Source organism: Haliotis rubra, unplaced genomic scaffold (genome assembly GCF_003918875.1).
Source record: "Haliotis rubra isolate DU_JTF1 unplaced genomic scaffold, ASM391887v1 Scf777, whole genome shotgun sequence".
NCBI lineage: Eukaryota > Metazoa > Mollusca > Gastropoda > Lepetellida > Haliotidae > Haliotis > Haliotis rubra.
The window spans coordinates 227,548-248,659 of record NW_025767498.1 but is presented as its reverse complement, the minus strand read 5'-3'; the positions used below and the strand labels follow the sequence as shown (position 1 = coordinate 248,659).

The window sequence follows — 21,112 nt, the reverse complement described above, 5'->3', positions numbered from 1 at the left end:
ATGTTACAAAACTGTATATTATTACATAACAGATCATGTGATCTGCCTCAATCGGAAATTCACTGATATCTGCTATGTTTGTACGTATTCATGTCGATTATCATGGAAAGATTTTCTCGTTATGTTTGATACTGCAAAGTGATTAGAAGATTTATGTACAGAAATAGGCAACAGGTAACAGGAACGTACTAAATTGCTCATTTGTGTAAACCTTTTGAAAACAGAATTTGTAAATGTTTTAGATAAAGATGACTGGCACTTTTATTCATATTTACAAACTGACGATTTTCACAAAAGAAAACAAATTGAAGGAGTTTTTAAAAATAAGATTAAGTATCTTGATGCATACACATATATTCATTTTAACTTAAACCATTACCTTTTAGCAAAGGTGTATGCTGACGAAGAGGTTTAAAATCTGTGTTTTCAAATATTTTGTTCCCATTTGTTGGCGTTTGTACTTACCTTTGACCCTTATCGGTCACAGTGCGAGATATTCTGGACAGTTTTCTCGATTTAAATGAGTCTGTTTTTTCTTGTATTTTTTTAATCTCTGCTACATTAAGATCAGATGCTGTCCCATAACAGGTCACATCAGAACGACTTTCATCAAACCAATAAGAGTGTCGCTTTCGAAATGTGACTATCAATAACCCATGTTATAACTACTGCCAAACGTCTGTTTGACATTTCAGAAATACCTTTGGTTTAGTTTTCACATTTTTTTATTCCAATCTTCAAAAGCCGCCATAAATATATTGCAAAATGTAGTATTGAATGGAAGTTATCACTTTGAAACTAGTGCCGTATAGTTCGAGAGAGTTGCGCCATGATTAACTCATACTGACTTCCTGTCATTTCACTGGTCAGTCAAAGTTCGCGTATGGTCATTTTGACGTGACCTCTGATGGGATATCGTCAGGTCTTTTGAGCAGCGGAACGTAGCAAACAATCAGATTTTGAGGAGACATATTTATTTGGTATCATCGCCTGTGGTTAACAGCTGTTCTGAAACTATGAGGTGTCTGGTTTTCTACCGGTTCGTGTAGTGAACATTTTCAACAAACAGTTTTGTATCTTGCATTTGTGACGTTGTGTCGCCTTCATGAACCCGAAGTCTTGTTCATGAGATTTGTGTTATACTGGTGATGCATATGCACATTTAAAAGGCTTTCATTCAAACGTTGCATTACTCGTTTACATGTTTCATGTAATCATGCATAAGGGTATCATTTAAATGTGATATGTAATAATTACTTCAGAGTGTTCAGGGTCATACTTTGGGCATTCCTGTGGTTTTGATTCACACACTGTATATACGCCTTCACATGATTTTGATTCAAATGTTCCATGTGCACAGATTTTGATGAAATCGTTTGATGTTCGGGATGTCTTGATACAGAGGCAATGCACGTACACGTTCATGTGGCTTTGATGTTAGAAATTCAAACGGTTTTGATTCAAACACCACATATACTCATTCAACCGTTGGATGTACTGACCCGACTGCTGCATGTATCAATAAGGTTTTCATTCAACCGTTGGATGTACTGACCCGACTGCTGCATGTATCAATAAGGTTTTCATTCAACCGTTGGATGTACTGACCCGACTGCTGCATGTATCAATAAGGTTTTCATTCAACCGTTGGATGTACTGACCCGACTGCTGCATGTATCAATAAGGTTTTCATTCAACCGTTGGATGTACTGACCCGACTGCTGCATGTATCAATAAGGTTTTCATTCAACCGTTGGATGTACTGACCCAACTGCTGCATGTATCAATAAGGTTTTCATTCAACCGTTGGATGTACTGACCCGACTGCTGCATGTATCAATAAGGTTTTCATTCAACCGTTGGATGTACTGACCCGACTGCTGCATGTATCAATAAGGTTTTCATTCAACCGTTGGATGTACTGACCCGACTGCTGCATGTATCAATAAGGTTTTCATTCAACCGTTGGAGAGTTATAATCAATTATGTGTTCATTTAAACACTGCGTGTAATCGTCTATAATCATGATAATTTGTAATCATAACAGTATGATCTAGATCTGAGTGTCATCTGAACCCCAGGTATCGGTAAAGGTGATTATTTGTATGTGTTCTCCCCACTTGAAGCTCAATACAATTATTTGCTATATTTAAATCAAAGCGTCCCGTATTTCTGAGATAGTGATCGACATGTTGCACCTTCTTACTACACTGTTCGCGAAACAAGATGAAACATATTTGTCGAAGCATATTGTTTCGTCATGTGACATTTCAGTGAAGATACTCGTTCTGTGCTACAACACATATCTTTGAAAAATAGTTCTTTATTTCCATACGCATAAATTGCAATATGCATGTAAAATGCGTACTGCATAAACACAGGCATTCGCTTGTTGGCATGATACAAAACCGACAAGGGTATATGAAGGTACACGATATGAACCTCTAGTATTTGGTCTATACATGACGTAATAACTACGGTATCACAATAAACAACGCGGGTAGTGAGGCATGTACATACCAATATGACAAATGAAGTAAACTGTTATGTAGAAAGAAGTTGAATAGTTAAGCAAACACTTGCAGTATATGACGACAGTTAGCTTTGCCAGACCAAGGCGTTTTTATTAATCAACTGATTACTTTTCCTTACTGCCATTGATTGTAAGATCGTATTTTCTAACAGCTGAATCAGTGAACAGATGTAAACATTTAGGGACCATCAGTTTTACATGTTTAACTACAAACATTTGCCACATATTCATTCATCAACTTCAATTTCGCCTTTACGTAAGGATACAAAATGTCGAGTTATGCGAGAATGTTACACAAACCGGGTTCAAACGCCAGAGATCCCGACAAAATCTAGAAACTCACAAACAGAATTTGGTCCTTCATAAAAAGGACTTTACTGACAGAAAGAAGAAGTAAAAAACTGTCTTGTTAATCTACGGAATGTGTCGACTGTGAGACCAAACTTCCCATTCTCAATGCCCAAACATTTATGAAATACATGTAACTTAATGTAGCTACGTCACAGACGGTCTGATTGTATGCATCAACTACTGGCTTCATCTACCATGTAGGTGGGTCATGAATGCTTCATGACTTGTATCAATCTTAAATTCATAAACATGTGGGCACGCGAACGTTTTTCAAACAATATGGCAAACATCGTTTTGGCATACATATACAAACATTATTATGACCGCAAGAAATAATGTAACATGACAATAACATTAATATAATGCATCAGAAAATTCAAATGATATATAGCGAAGTTCCAAAGAACAAATCGGTCAATAATATTCAAATGCATTGTTAATTATCATGAACATGTGATACAACAGGTGGTATGAGCAAATTACAAACGGAAGATCGATTATCGGTCTATACTCTCAGAGAAGTAGGGAGGTACTAGAAATCACGTTTTATCTGAATTCCTTTGATTCATTAACTTGTGTTGAAAGCACCAAAATGATTTATCCGGAAGGGACATTCAACGTTAATGCACGCAGCCCAGATAATCCTAAGACCGTGTTGTTGGTAGATGTTTCCATACATTAACATGATATTTTCCTTGTAAGGGAATGAAGAAATATATGTTGCCTGGCTGATTAAATGATATTTACTCAGATAGTTGAGTGTTTCAACGGTGTTACATTAAACCATTTGTGATGCAAACGACATCTTCATCTACATGCGACAACATGTAGTGAGGAAAGTCACCCGATGCCTTTCACAAGTAAACGAAATATTTGAAGAATAAGAATTGTGTGAATATACTTATCGGCGTTAACCAGACATATTTCTCAGTGAGACCTACTGAAATAAGTCCAAGACTGTTCGTTCCACTGTGGAATACATTAGCAATCGAAGCAAAATATTAATCATGTTTCTTGTATGGGATTCAGTAAATATTGTGTTTAGTTAGTTATGACAAAAGATGTATCATGTAAATCTTTATAGACACATATACCATGGAATACAGAATGAAAGTCGGAAGTTTGAACACAAAACACGAGCAGTTGAGATTGACAGTTATTCATAAGTGTCAACATCTCCATGAACTTCCTCAATTACACGATGGTCTTCAGATGAGATAGCGAGTATGTGTATCACTGCTTCCTGTGCATGCATCTCCACTCCAGATCATTACCATTATTACCATCATTACCATTATTACCAGAGCAGCACATGTACAGGTGCGCGTGTAGATATATACAATATTGATACATTCTATGAGCGCCTGTGTGTTGTGTACGCGCTTTGTCCTTTGTTTTGGGGCGATGTCTGCCCTACCGGAGCCCAAGTCTTATCGGATTTCCTTTGGTATCTTACATTACCAAGACCCCAAGGAAGTCCTACTGACTGGTGAGACCATCATGCATTGTAATGGACATCTTGACAGTGACTGTTGTGTCGAAGAGGAACGGTTACTGTAAGAGGAATTGTGTCACCATAGTACCAAACAGCAAACAGAACCTAGGATGTGCATTGTTGACGATAATAGTATGTAGTCTGTGTTTGTAACACCAAGATTAACACCAATATCAATATGTATATCCAGCAATAAAAGAAAACATGCAATTATATCTTAAAGGTTTCTTTTTCAGTTTAGTGCCTCTTCCTTCTTCCAAACCATCCCGTCTAGTACGTTTCCAAGTATTCCATGACGACCCGCTGCTACCTCTCGGTGCAGTGAACACAGTGCTATTGTTAATAAGCATTCATCACAACCGGACTGGTTTTCTGTCTTGATGGAAGGGGAGGTCTTCTGCTGTATAGCACGCAAAGATATCTTATAAGAAGATGGGCACTTCTTTCACCACTGAACGCTTGAACACTGTTCTGTTCATGGTTTAACACACTTGTCTGTACATCGGTTCATGACCGTGCCTTACATTCACCATAACTAGCTAGATCAAGAGTGAAACTATTGCACTGTTAAAAGTATTCCTCTGTAATAGAATCTACATCTCGTCACACTGCTATGTTGGAAGTCTGTGGGTATTAAGTAGACACCTGATGCGATTTGTTCACATTAAATGACCATTCACACTGTATAAAACAATTCATGGGGCGTTTCCCCAGTGAGCAAATAACACAAATGGTAATCACTATTGCAGACAGGTTCCAGACTGCAATAAACTTCCACATCCATGTTAACGAACGGAAGGAAATGCAGTGACAGCTTGTAGACAGATGATGTACTTCTTGGGCATATCATGTTGTAGCCTGCACAGGTTGGGAATACTGGCGATGGAAATGCACTTCAGGTTCTGTGAGGAGACCATTGGTCTCATCGGGCACAGGAGCAGTAGGGTAGGTTCTCTCCCGAAACACGGCGCCAGTAGTATGAGGGTCCATGTTGGACTGGGCTTCTAACAGTTTATTTGTTGTTTCAAGATTCTCCCCTTTTTCAATATCTGTTTTTTCTGTCTTTTTAATACATGGAAACACGTCAGTTATGCCATGGCAGAAGTTGTTCTGAGCTCTGTTATAGGTGAGACTTTCAATCACATTACCATCAGCGTCAAAACACAAGTCACCTGCAAAATAAAGTTTCTTGTTACATTGATTGCTAAAAAATACATGAAACAGAAATTTGGGTAACACTTGTGTTGATACATTTCCCCAAGGTACACGTAGACATGAAACTAACAAAGACTAGTCACGTGCGAATGTATGACACTGATATCACATCAACTTTTAACATCAGGGAGTACGACAACAATAACGTCATACCCACATGTTTAACATCAATCATACACGTAAGTATTTTATACTTTTACATTTCAGCCACGTTGCAAGGTAGGTATTTCAATTAAAATGAATATGTGCGCTTTCTGTTCCTCACATACTGACTTCAGTATGATTGATTGGAATATCTTAAATATGTTTTTTTTTTCTGTTACTTCCCTGCATTAAAATATGTTCCACGTCGCGTGATACATGCTACAACGACATGATATCCGTGCATGATAATACTCACCAACATCGTTTCTAAGACTGTTGCATATTTCATAGACAATGTCATCTCGTTTACAGTTACGGAGACACTGAAACAGCTCTGTCACTGCAGTATGGTTCTCTCCTTTCCAAGACTTCCATTCGCTCAAATAGCCCTTTATTGTCTCTCGTGGCGTCTTGTCTGTTAACAGAAACAGTTAGAATGTCACTTACTGCTCCCAACAATGTCTGTGGCTGTGGATGTTCCCAGCCTACGGTGTAGCCTTTATACCTCTGTGGCTGTGGATTTTCTCAGCCTACGGTGTAGCCTTTATACCATGTCTGATTCACCCAATCTAAACTTGTAAATTAAAGTTGTTGTAATATGTTTAATAATTATTGTGATGGGACAAATCTGTAGTTATCAGTCAATGATATGCAGTTTGATAGCCTGTAAATGAAATGTACCTTTATACGTTTCCACAACTAATTCGTATTTGCCTGGCATGTGATGTGATCTGAACAAGTCCTGTGCCAGGCCCCATGCCTGTCGTTCAATCCTCGACTCTATCTGGCTGAATGATTCATCCAACACTGAAGTAAGAGAGTACATCACACGTTACTGATCATGGAGGGAACATGTGCGTGCCGGGCGTTAGCAAACAGACACGTTAACAACAACCTTCAAAAACAATTCTAATATTAATGAATTTGTATTTCCTTACGTGTCTTGTTCAATAATTAAAATATCATAATCAGATGTTTACAATTACATGAAAACATCATGAAGAGCAGAGCCTTCAGCGGCGACAGAAGGCATGACACACCTAGTACATGTCTAACCAATAACTCCTGTGTGCGCAAACAATCTCACCAGATATAAATCCCTGTATCTACCTTAGGGAGTGATGTATAATCACTTCTTATGTCATGTATGTATGTTGTATGTTGTCTGATAAATTGTAAAGCGATGTAATACGAAGTTCAAGCTTACAATATCAATGAACATTATTAATAGGTAAACATTTTAGATATCAGGTGTCATATATGTTGAGTCCACTAAATCCTACACATCATGATGTCACCACTATCGTCATAATTATCCTAAATACAGTGGGCTATAAGCACTATACCTTTTTTGCTTAGATCATCATCTTTTTCACACTTTTGAATGATCAAATTCTTGAGTTCTTCGAGTTGATCCTCTGTTAAATTGACATCCTGGAAACAAATATAGTGTAACATAGAGAATAGTTTACACATATCCACACAAACACAGAGAGAGGGGAGAGTTTATATTTAGTTATACCTGTATTTACTTATTGATATGAAGACATGAGAGAGAGAGAGAGTGAGAGAGAGAAGCTACCCTTTGCGTCCTCTTCTGGTGTCGTCTTTTTGCAGAGTAGCAGCAGTACTAGGAGGATAAGAAGAACTAAAGCCCCAGCCACACCACCTATAATGACTGCTGTTTTCAGTTTTGTGTCTGGGCCGTCAATTTGAGATACAATACTGCTGCAGTCGTTGATGTCTGCAACAGAGACAATATAATAACACAACAACAGAGACAATATAATAACAAAACGACAGAGACAATATAATAACACAACAACTGAGACAATATAATAACAATCACCTTCCACTGATGGCTCCAGAAGTTGCAACTTACATACACGACGATTTCTTGTCACGTGACTGGTGGATTACGCACCCGGCTGGGGACATCCGCCCAAGAAAGTAGATTTTGAATTGTGAGGTGTCGTGTCTGGACTTTGTTAATAATTTAACTGCCAACTCTAAGTGATCTATTACTTTTTTGAAACCACTCGTAAATTTTATATGAAAGTAGCCTACAACAAGTGTACAAAATATTCTTTACTTGTCAAGGTGACAGATCTGAAGGAGTAACAGACGAATTATAGTTAACTTTACAAATGGTTCTAATTTCAAAGTTACAACTGGACAACTTCATTTACAAGTGGACATTTAAGGCCAGCAGCTGTAGGTGCCTTTCAGATCATGCGGCCTCAACTGATACGTGAGAACACATTGAAGAGCAGGTATTGATTCATATTCATGTTGTCTAATAATTAACAGTTTGAAAAAAAAAAAATTCCTGTCACTGACAGTAAACTCTCTATACTTCTTTACATCGTGTTCGTGAACCATTGGTCAATATGCAGTTTGTCGTGGAAATAATGTTAGATAATAAAGTTAAATAAAGTTGATCTATTGTAAATAGTCAGATGAAAGACGATTCACTATTCCTGTGCTACGTAGAAATCATGGCAAGTCTATTCTTCTTTTCAGCATTGACAGATACGTGTAGATGTATAAACATGTTTTAATCCTTGTGGGTTCAAACATTTTCTTTATGGCACGTAAGACTTAGACATTTTACATCACACCCTAAAATTCGGAAATAATCATATCTCTCGTACAAATTCTTTAATTCGTACCTTTGTTGATTAATGCAAGGTTTATTGACTATTTTCTGTGATCTACCCAAAGTGTATCCTCCTTGGGCATCACACAAAACCGGGACTCGCTAAACAAATCGCATTCTATGTTGCCAACATCATCTCTTTATTCAACACATACAGTTTACCAGTTGACATTTCCGAATGAGGTTGCACTTTAACCGCGAAAGCCAAATGGTAAAGTAGTCGTTCAAATTCTGAGGTTTCTGGTCCCAGTCCTTCACATGTATCAAATATATAAGTGCACAGCAGATCTACATTGTTCACTGGGGCTTGAAGTAAGTATGTTCCCTGATGTTCCCGGACGGGGCTATCACGAACACCTTCTCGATCTTGGAGAAGAGATGGCAAGGAAGTACAAATATGCTGACAGAAGGGAAGCATTGTTCAGTCACACATACAGACCTCCTCCCGTCCGTTCCACACCTTCTAAGAAGTACAAAACGCCTCAAACAATTAGTGAAGAGCGATCAGTCAGAAGGGAGATCTTAGCATCTACCGTTCCAACACAATCATAGACAACGGGAAGAACAGGGATATGCCTGCCCCTCGGGTCGACATTCAGACAGAGGTCGATTGATTTGACAGACGATTTTGAACGAGGCACTCAGATAGGCAATCAAGGAACATTTATGACTGCAGCGATTAGTTGTTGAACAAGGATATTTTCAATATATATCGTTGTTGTAGGGATATTTGGTGATGAACCAATATTTGGATTAACGATCAAATCTCAGAAGCACCGGATCCAGATACCGTTAGGATCTGGAGCATTATGTAACAAAACCGTCATTTCATACCGTCAGTAGCGTCTAGATTTGTCAGTGGTACAATATAAATTCTACTTGTAAATCATGATCTCAAAAGATGGTTGTGAACGCTCTACTAAATAAACATTATGAACGAACAGATACAGCTGAAAGGTAAGTATAAATAATGATGCCTCACATTCGAGGGCTACCGTATGTCCTTAAATCTTTTGAGTTGCACAAGGTGCACATTAACGTATATCCATTGCCCAAGCTACACAAAGCCTGGACCTCTACTACCCCTGATAGTCCGTGGACCCGATACCTTACCTCTAACTACAGGTCCACATTCATTGTCAAAGGTGCCATTGCTTTTCTTTTTCGTGCATCGACTTTCCTTCTCGCAGCTGAAATATGAGGAAAAAAAGAAATTGGAAAACGCGTCCTCAGACCATTAGCACCCTATCCTTCCAATCGCATTACACCAGAACCAATCAATATCCCATTTCTCCCTCCCTACAATCCAATTATAAGATCTTAAATAAACACGTAATGATTACAGAGTTCAAATAATACAGCAGAGGTAAATACAAAAGACAACTATCAAAAAGCCGCTAACTCAGGATTCATAGGTATACTCTTCTCCCTCGTGTGCCCAAGGTACTCTTCGCCTACACTGCGTCTGCTATTGATCATCGCCTATTTCATATGATTAATAAACAACCAATGTAATAAATTTTCCTCTCATCTAATAAATTGAACATGATGTAATTGTGTCTACAGATTGACATACAACATCACAAGCCCACATTAAAGCATTAAAGTTGAAAAGTCAAAAGTATTTGGGAACCCATTGTTTAGTACAATATTAGATTTTAAGAAACATGTGCACATCAAACAGCCGAATTACTCACTCCTATCAGTAGTATCAACCCGCTAGCCTAATGGTGTTGCATAAATATGAATATGAAGGAAATATAATACAGATATATGCCGATATTGCTTCTTTCAGTAACTTACTAATGGTTGAAAAGGTAACAGCCAATCCATTCACCAATGCAGTGGAATTTACCTTGCTCAAGAAATGCTCCCATGATCCAAATCCAAACAGAAAGTTTTAAAGTGACATACATTTCCTGTAAGTATGTCTAAGTCAGGCCTAGCATACGCCATTGCAACATGTAATGATACCCCACACATACAGCATATAGACGACTTTGTTATTAATCGAGAGGTGTTCAATGCATATTGTTGTTGATGATGCAAATCTATCTGAGTTACAACCGAAAGATTTATAATGTTTCGTAACTTAATGCCATTTAAAAGTGGGTTGTAAATTAGTGGAAGATCCCCGTTCGGTGTTATTAGGATATTTCCCTATATTTCCCTTATTCATTATTGCAAAGTAAGGACTTTTTACCCTTTGTTGTAAATCTTGTATGCGAGATATGTCATAAATAATTAGTAGGAATAATGTAAACAAAGAAACAATATTATATGGGAATAATGCCATGTGTGCTTACTTTCGACAAAAATATCTAAGCTAAATATGTTCAGATAGTTACAACATTGGCAATGCTGAACACTAACCTTACAGATAAATGAATCCCGCCATAGCATACAAATGCATCGTGATACATATATCCACTATTATGTATACATGTGTAAACATATAACAAGCTGGAGTTACAGTTAGCATCTGCAGCATTAGTCAAATGAATATGGTCACCAATGAATTTCCAAGAAAATCTCACATTAATGACCAAAAGCATATTTTGAAACTGATTCAAAACAACACTCAAAATGATACATAAATGGATCCGTCATCTCTTTGCCTTCCGGTTTTTAACACAGCGGGCTACATAATTTCTATATTGGAAATCGGATTCAACCTTCTTGACAAAATTGATGCATCAGCTTCTTTAGTTCAGAGGGGTCTGAAGATACAATGTTTAGGGACAGGGATGAATAAGCTGGCCGTTGCTGTTAGGTGACATTTTAACTAGAACAACTGCCTTTATCAGATAGAAATAGAGCAGGTTTGAATTAATTATCGAAAAAAATACTCACTTTCGAAGAGGTTTACACTTTTGTCTCCGATCTTTTACATCAGAATACATCATCTTCTCAATACAGTTTTCACATACACCTGCAACACAAAGACAAGACATAACGGTACCTATTGCGTGAAAATATTGGTACCTATGACATGAAGATAACGGTACCTATTACAAGAAAATGACGGTTCCTATTACATGAAAATAACGGTACCTATTAATTGAAACTTGTAATGAGATTACATGAAATAATTCGATATCTCAATTAGCAATCCAACCTGGAGATACAGCTTGGAACAAAATAACAAGCTCTCTCCGCATTTGCACATCGATAGAGAATCACGCCCATTGGAAAACGTTCTCCCAGACAAACATATTTCCGAGAACTTTAAACTACAATTCTACATTCTACGTAACCAAATAAACCAGACACCTCTGGTGTTAGCGAAGGCAAGTCATCATGTTTCAATTTTGTAAATATGGATTACCCATCATTTCTCCTTGCAACATGTTGTATATAATCCAATCAATGACTTTTATTAGTTTAACAGACTTACAATTTACAGATTTGCTCTTAACCAGCTCTTAAATCTCATACCTCTATGAGAGACGTTTGACAAGGGATAATCTCAAAATTCCAGCTCCTGGTCTTACATATTGTTTATCTTATTCATAGGAATGTATTTTTCCAGCCTAAGCCGTGGTGGGTTGTTGACTTCCCCTCTACTGGAAAAGGTCATGTCATATATCATATCATCTCAGACCATAAGTCCTACTTACTCACCATATTCACCTTGACCAAAACCCTTGTCGCAGTCTCGGTTTGGGACGCAGGCTCTCTGGTCCTCGTTCTCAAAATGGTAGCCGGGGTTACACTCACATATGGCATCTTTGATTGTGCTGCCAAAGTCTTTGTACTTCATGAAAGGCTTATCACACCGTTTCCTGAAACAATTGAGAGAAATGAAAATATGTTTTCTCAAAACGGATAAACATTCACACACAAGTCATTAATTATCCAATGAGGACCTGTTCTCTCGGTTCCGTTCGAAGTTTTAGGAACAGATAAAGTTTAATCGAGTGGATCATGTGTCTGGAACAAGATGTTTAGTTTCCTAGCACCATGCCTGTTTTGCGTGTCTCATAAAAGTGGTTAATATGAGACTTGCCTCACTCATAGTATGAACCTTTCTCGTATAGATACATCATGGTATGATTGAAACACTACAGCGGCGTTGAATTCCTATTTATCAAATATTCATTGTCATTCAAACTAAAACATATACGTTCATCCCTGACTTGACCCCAATCACGCCTAATATTGTCGAGAACCGTGGCGGATATTAATCCCTCTGTGTTTTAACAGATTTATGTGCGGCCTATTCTTTTGTCTGAGTCATGTTGTTGTGATAAGAGTGATAAAAATACTATGTGTCTCCCCTTGTGCACCAGGCTCCAGGGTGGCTCACTATTAGTGAGTCTCAGTAATGACAGCACCACATCTTCTTGCGACTTCGTACACACCATGGGACTATCGAATATCGCCCCTTAGACAGACCAGGCGTAAGCCTTAGAGAATGTATTGTGAACGGTCACCCTATAATGAACTCCTGTGATTTGGAAAATGTTGACGCTTGAAAGGAATGTTGACACAGATCCGCGCCAAGGAATGCATGGTTTCTATCTGAACGGGAAATCAATGATAGAGCAAGCCTTCTTGTCTTAGGCTACCGGTAGGGGAAATCAATACTGAAAAACATACATCATTTCAGAACGGGGCTGTCGAGGAGGGGGAGGGGTGAATATCGATGTTCACTGACATTCCTTCTGAGATAGATTATTAGTGATTACTTTAAATTATATTTTGTACACTGCATCGCGAAAGAATAATGAAGATATAATATGTATATGAGTTAGGCCAGGCCCATGCTATAACTTTATAACAAAGTATGGATTATGTCTGGTAAGAACGCTTGACACATTTTGCAGATTCAAGGCGTAGCTGATATACATCAGTATTACACAATGGCACCGAGGACACACAAGGAGGAAAATAGCACCACACTCGCTGAGCTACTCTTAAAAGTGTCCAATCCCAAGTGTGGGATCACAACGTACCATTGTACGGTTACATTCAGATTATTCAATATGTAGAATGAGAAATCTGTTTGGTTTCTACAAGCTACCAACCACTTAAGGAAACATTCATTTCATAGATGAGACATATAGAAACGTAAAAATGCCCCCCAGTTAATTAATTATAATTTATTTAAGTAGAACTATCTGAAACTCAGCACATCGTCTCATTCAAAGCTAGTTTCAGTTTGATTCCGAAGGTAGGCAAACTGTATGTGAGGGTGTAATTCACTTATCGATCACACTGAAATGTTTATGCCCTATATGCAGACAGGTTATGTCATGCCATATGTCCGTAGGTTTCACCAAGGTGGTAATGTCTAAGGCCTGCTTTACTCCGGGCTTTCCTTCAGCTGACGAGCCATACTGCTTAGTGCGGCGTATAATCCAACTCACTCAGACCGAGTTATCCGTTTTTCACTTTTCGTTCCATCTCCCCTTGGACCAGCTGCTTACAGAATTCGATCGTAAACCAGCAATAAGATGAATGTCATCCAGGTTTTGCATAAATTCTTATGACATTTTGTGTGGAACAAGTAATTGGTATAACAACATGGTTTTATCATTGGCCAGCTGCGATCTCTGATATTTGACATAAGGAAACATTACAAGATTTGTATCAATCACTGGTTGCAGGGGAAGAATTGTGGTTTGTTGACGTCCATTTATCTTGCTTCCTGGGATCTAAAAACTTCCATATCCCAATCGAATATTCATGTAAATTAGTATTGTTTTATATATAGAAAATATATAGAAAATGCTAACAAAACTGTGAAATCTGTTAAACACATTAAATACCCCAAAACAACAATTTCATAACATAATTTCGGGATAATATATAAGGTATCTTGAAATCAAAAGTTTCGGCAAAATTCACATTTTCAGAACCCTACTTAAAAGCGAAAACAATTGTTTAGCTGACATGGTTGAAGAGGACAACCTAAGGAAGTGTCGACGACATAGCTCATGCGCTTTCAAACGAGCTGTAACACGGGCAGACATCTCGGTTCTGCTGCTGACCTTTAAAATGTTAACTTCGTTTCTCTAAGCTTTGCAATATAAAAAGTACCAACAAATGTGAAGCAATACCTCAATTTCCACAACTCTATCTGAATCTGTAAGAATGAATTGAAACGTGAATGATAGCGTCGCTGTGTACAACAGGTAGATTTACACACAGCAAACATTCAACCTACAGATTTATGTACCTATTGAGTTTAGATTCACGGTCTTCTCAACATGTTTACAGTCAAAACTGCATTTAGATTAAATAGAAGTGTATTTTCACCTTGAGATGAAAACAGCCATAAACAGCTTTTCCAACACAACATGTGTAAGATCTCAGATCACGCAGCTTGTACAAAACTACCAAAGGTCACGCAAGTGTCACAATTTAAAATATCGCAATAATTGACCATGAATGGGGTCACACGTTCAACTAGACATATTTACTAAACAGCATTACATTACAGCTTGGCTGGATATTGGCGATGAAGTGTTTCAGCTTTCAGTTAAATCTTTGTACAGAAGTCAAACTATGGATTGTTGACCCCAAAGTCTGCTGACTACCAAATGTGCCACATTTAACAGCAGTTGTCAAGATGATGACCGATTAATTACTTGAAATGTCCTTCTCAATGTTCAAATGAGACGTTCGGAACCTTTCAACGAATTCAAGTGTCATCATTGGTCGAATACCACTATTCTGTCTGCTTTAAACTGCGATTTCAGTTCGTGCTTTAAATACAACATATATACTGAGAGAAACAAATAAAGGATCACAGAAAAAGTCAAGCGTTGCTTTAATATTTTCCCGTTTTCATCACCAGCTTTGAATAGCGTTGTGGTGATGAAAACTGGAAAGTAATAAAGGAACGCTTGATTTTAACCTGTGATCCTTTATTTGTTACTCTCAGTATATATTCGGTTACAGAAAAGACCCTGTCAGAATAGTTACAGTCACGTAGTCACCCATATATACTCATGCCAAAAATGGTTGTAACCCCCTTCAATTTTTTTAATTGGAGAGGGGGTGTGGGGTGAGATGTGTGGCGGGTTGGGGTGGGGAGTGGGGTGACAACCATTATTGGCATGAGTATATGAGTATATATTAACTATGTCAATGTGCCGTTACAGTAAATGCGCAATATAACACGTCACGTAAATGTCCAGGAGCCCCCATCCAATACATCATGTATTTATATTCCTGGAGGTGCACCACAAACCTAGGCGTTACTTTATGTGTCTAGCTCCTTCCTACTTTGTGGGTGTACTTCTACCAAAGAGGATAACCGTTAATGTTGATGGTAATTAAACGTCACTAATTCAATTCACTTCTGGAGAAGAGCCACATCAGTCGAAATATCCACATCTTATATGTTGATAACAGTCAATGTTCACGGCGATCGTTACTGCAGAACCATGTATGCAAAACCGACAGAAAGGCATCACAGCTGGAGTATTGACCACATGGAGTCGGTGGTCGCCGGTAGCTTTCAAAGAAACTAAAATGGTACGGACAAGCTTAAAGTAATGAAATCAATTCTGTGAAGGGCCTTCTGAACTTGGATAGCATGTATCGTCCTATTCTTGTGCATACTTTCCCCGAGGGAACCGGCGCGTATTTGCGACAGGATGTGCTTAATTCCAAGTGGAAGGAAATTATAGAGAAACGACGGATGATTTCATGCTCCGTGATCAATAGAATATCCGGCCGTAGTGCAGGAGAGACGAAGCCTAGGTGTTTGTAACGAGATTTGCCTAGAGAAGTACTACAGCGTGGTTGGGCATACCAATGTTAAGTTTGTTGTCCTGCTCGATGCCTGAGCTTCATCGAGAGACCGATTTATAACTGTTTAGAAGGGATTGGCTACATGTTGCGATTAAATCCCTCTCTTCTTACTTCGAGTACCAGTAATGAAACTTATATAAACCGACGTTTCACAGCTTCAGGCAGACTTGAGTTGAGTAGATGACATAAGACAACGGATGAAGTATAGTGTGTTCCGGGGGTAGGCCTTGGGTGGGAGGAAGCCCCGATGTTCGAAATAATGTTGAATTGTAAGTGACATAAACAGTTCCTTAAGGTCACACCTGGAATACAATTTGAATATACATCGTGATGCGTATTTGTTCAGCCTTTTCTCCAGCCTTATGCTGACACGCTCTATCATATCTGGAAGTTAAAATCCAACTCATTCACACACTTACGAACGGGTAATCCCGTTTGGGAAGGCGACGTCTGGCAAAGTTGCTTCCTCTAACTGCTGAATACTGACTGTGGGTTAACTGGTTTGAGAGAAATAATATGTTGTGACACGGTTGCTGTTGGGATCATGCAAGTGAATATGCAGTACCTGAAGCCGAGGGCTGAATACGAGGAAACCCCAAGGCGATTGGAAAGTATCTAGTATTGTTTTTAAAAGGAAGAAAAGCAAGTAGATGAAACATACCTCCATCGACACTTATCGCCTAATCGGTTTTCATTAGGTTGGAAGAACCGAGGTCCGCATTGTTTGCATGAGTACTCTCCTTCATTCGGGCAGCTGGAGAGTGCGTGTCCTGAAACATACAAACACATGTGAACGACAAAGGTGTTGCAAGCGGCGTATCCTGAAACATACAAACTTGCTGTGAACAACAAAGGTGTCGCACACGGCGTATCCTGAAACATACAAACTTGCTGTGAACGACAAAGGTGTTGCACACAGCGTATCCTGAAACATACAAACTTGCTGTGAACAACAAAGGTGTCGCACACAGCGTATCCTGAAACATACAAACTTGCTGTGAACAACAAAGGTGTCGCACACAGCGTATCCTGAAACATACAAACTTGCTGTGAACAACAAAGGTGTCGCACACAGCGTATCCTGAAACATACAAACTTGCTGTGAACAACAAAGGTGTCGCACACAGCGTATCCTGAAACATACAAACTTGCTGTGAACAACAAAGGTGTCGCACACACGGCGTATCCTGAAACATACAAACTTGCTGTGAACAACAAAGGTGTCGCACACAGCGTATCCTGAAACATACAAACTTGCTGTGAACAACAAAGGTGTCGCACACAGCGTATCCTGAAACATACAAACTTGCTGTGAACAACAAAGGTGTCGCACACAGCGTATCCTGAAACATACAAACTTGCTGTGAACAACAAAGGTGTCGCACACGGCGTATCCTGAAACATACAAACTTGCTGTGAACAACAAAGGTGTCGCACACAGCGTATCCTGAAACATACAAACTTGCTGTGAACAACAAAGGTGTCGCACACAGCGTATCCTGAAACATACAAACTTGCTGTGAACAACAAAGGTGTCGCACACAGCGTATCCTGAAACATACAAACTTGCTGTGAACAACAAAGGTGTCGCACACGGCGTATCCTGAAACATACAAACTTGCTGTGAACAACAAAGGTGTCGCACACGGCGTATCCTGAAACATACAAACTTGCTGTGAACAACAAAGGTGTCGCACACGGCGCATCCTGAAACATACAAACTTGCTGTGAACAACAAAGGAAACAGCATGACATGGCAAATGACCCCAAGAATATCTGTCAGTTTCTACATTTATATGTTTTCCCACTTCTCGTTATGCATTAGATATGTACTTCAGCCATGCTGCATGCTACTTCACGACTTGAATCCCACCAGCAACAAATATTGCTGATGTCTCTAGCAAGTCCAATACGATTATCATTACCATTATCAAACTTCAAAATATAAGGTACATACGATACACGTGTTTATAGCAGTTCAGTGTGGAGTGAATTCCATGTACAGTGATGTGTAAATGACCATGGCATGCAGAAGGTTTAGTTTCTGGGGTTTCTCTAATCATTGTAAAAATATTGACTTTAGCACTTGTTTTCAATATAAACAGAATGTAAACGAAGACAGTCACTTAAACCCCTTGTCCATATATACAATGTTTCGAGCAAGAATGCTAATGCCTACTGCATAAATTTAAATGACCAAAAATACCACTACACTCCAATGATTTGAACAAAACAGTATGTCATCATAAAGAGAAATACACATACTAAATATGCTTTGAGTGATAATTCTAGAGCATGGTCAAAACTGATAATATTACATCATATCAAATTCTATGCTGACTCAGCTGTATGAAGGTTACGGTGTGACGAAACGCATCCTTAAAGAATTAAAGGTCAAAGTGTAAAGGTCAAACAAGAACCAAATTTATAATGTCGTGAAAAACACAATCTATGTTGGGTACCATTGCTAATGCACATATATCAAAATTCATTACATTTTCAACAAAGCTGACTGAATGGTTTAAGACGAGACCATGGTTAGCTTACAATGTCACCAAAATTATTAATGTCTTCTGAAAGATTGTAGGGGCATGGTCGAGGTGTATTGGTTCAATAAAGGTCATAATTATCTCCATTAAATGGAATTGGGATGTTTTGATCACCTCCAGTGAGATGCAGTTGGCTAACTAATGGCCACATCTTTCCTTCTCAACTCGGATACCATGATGGTCATATCAAACCTAGATACAAACCATTTGCAATTCAGGTGTCATCATTTGGAGGAACAAGAATGTGAAGAGTCAGCCTTTTCGTCAAACTTTGAGATGTAGTACATTCATACTAATGACTAGGCCTTAGCGGAATTCTTTGAACAAAAATCAAATTACATTAGTTCGTGACTGTATCATCCCTGGCAATAACAATGGCAATACCGCTAAAGACTTCAGACTCCAAATGCTGATATCCAAACTGAGTCCTCCTCAGATTTCACTGAGTACTGTATCTTATGACATTAACAAAAAGCACACATTTCTGTCATTTTTCAAGTATTTTCGCACGGAGACCACACCCTAATTACCATCCATTCTCTATCCCACAAAGGGCAAAGAAAAACCCATAAAATATTATGTACATACAGCATGATACCTCAGTAAGTACTGTGGACTACTTCGACTCTTGAAGAAACAAATCAACGTTCAAAGACATTGCTTCAGTCAAACTGCCCCGGTACACGAAGTAATTAATTAGTAGTAAGACGACTTGATAAGAAGGACAATTCTTTCTTCGTGTTATCGTGTCGGTGCTCTCACAGGGTGCATGGACTGGCGCCAGGTGTGGCACTGATGTGTGTGGCGTCATTACTGCGATCAATGGCGGCCATGTAGCTCACAGCATAAAGTATCATCCGTATACCGAGTGAGTGCAAATCATAAAGTATCATCCGTAACATGTGATTACAAATATGTGTCAAAACACTCGTATTCAAATTGCCGTTCGTATGAAGAATATCTGATGATAATGATTAATGTATACAGATGGTGCTTCGTCCCACTCTTCATGCAGCACTAGACGAGTTACAGACTAGCTCATGCTCAACACAAACTGTATAACCTTTATCTTGCTCATCCATTTCTCTGCTATTCAGATAATGGTGGCCAACCCAGAATGTAAAAAGAGACATATGACTTATATATCTGATGTTATATACATTTGATATATATTTCTGTAAACGATTGATCTAATTGACACATATTGAAGCACGATCTATGACTGAATCTGTATGCAGTCAATTTGAGCCAAAACGTTGCAATCTCACTCGGCAGGAATATGGCAAATGTACTTTGTAGTAGCGTGTGTGTTGGGCAGTCAACAATGCATCACATGAATGAAAACAGTAATGGATTCACAACAAACCCATGTGACATAAACATCCCTGTCCCTGGTTATCATATCATGAGCATTCATACATGAGCTCATACGGCGACCACGTGGCAAACCCTAGGACCTTCGACATATTAAGTACTATGATTCCTAAACGAAAATGATAACACCTGATATCAGCACTTTTTGATAAGGATTCATAAACATATGCTCTGTCATCGTATCTCATTCCAATCACTGGATTGTCGACTATTGCTATTTTAGGACAGTGTTCTAATCCCAATGCGGGCGCAAAACAGGAGTATGTGAAAGAAAAGGCTCGTGACAGAGTATCCCGTGCTTATTTACATTTATGACTGACATAGAAAGTAGTATTTATAATATGGTTGCCATGCCAACCGTCTTTAAAACGGATGTGAATGCCAAATGCACCAATGATGGAATCATATAACTTGTGGTGAATTAACCAAACACTTGAGCCATAAATGCGTTGGGAACTAACGGATAATATTCCTTGTAGGTGCCCGCAAGGGATTCCTTTCTTTCCCAGCCTTGATAACGCATTGTTCGTAAACAAGTTTAAATATACATAATTAAGTAAGGGTGTTGAGTCATCACTTCAAACGTTCACGTTAGTTTCAACACTTCCACTGTCGAATTCGTCTAACGGGTAATGATACATAAAGATACAAGTTAAAACTGTTGGTAAAACGTACTGTGGGAACCAATCAAACCACAGCTGAGCCACGGAAAGACGTTGCGGTTTTTCTTACTGAATGTGAATACATCATCTTTGGTATTCATATGGATGCTTACACTACAGAAATAATTACTTACATCCAAGAAAGGTGCAGAGCTTCACAAGAGGTCAAGTATCAACAGCAGTTATTGAACTGTCTGACATTGACTAAGATACGTCAGTTCATTACGGAAACGATGAATGATTTATTGGACTGTGAGCTACCGGCGCAGCTGCAGAGTGAATGAAACAGGAAGCTTCCACCTTTTGTTCCTTTAACTCCCTGTCTAGATAGTGTGAATCAAGGGCAAACCTGTGCATATATCA

The 21,112-nt window shown here is 38.6% G+C and overlaps 1 protein-coding gene across 1 annotated transcript in view; it reads right to left on the bottom strand.

Annotated features, from left to right (window-relative positions):
- Positions 1-2,307: 2,307 nt before the first annotated feature.
- LOC124260804 overlaps positions 2,308-21,112 on the bottom strand; it is a 54,547-nt gene continuing 35,742 nt past the window's right edge. The window contains exons 3-11 of the mRNA XM_046695119.1: positions 16,826-16,934; positions 12,022-12,182; positions 11,251-11,329; positions 9,511-9,587; positions 7,319-7,482; positions 7,085-7,172; positions 6,420-6,545; positions 5,995-6,153; positions 2,308-5,551 (exon numbers count right to left, since the gene is read on the bottom strand). Coding sequence (XP_046551075.1) covers positions 5,226-5,551; positions 5,995-6,153; positions 6,420-6,545; positions 7,085-7,172; positions 7,319-7,482; positions 9,511-9,587; positions 11,251-11,329; positions 12,022-12,182; positions 16,826-16,934 — 1,289 coding nt within the window. The 3' untranslated portion in view covers positions 2,308-5,225. The remainder of the gene's footprint in view (positions 5,552-5,994; positions 6,154-6,419; positions 6,546-7,084; positions 7,173-7,318; positions 7,483-9,510; positions 9,588-11,250; positions 11,330-12,021; positions 12,183-16,825; positions 16,935-21,112) is intronic.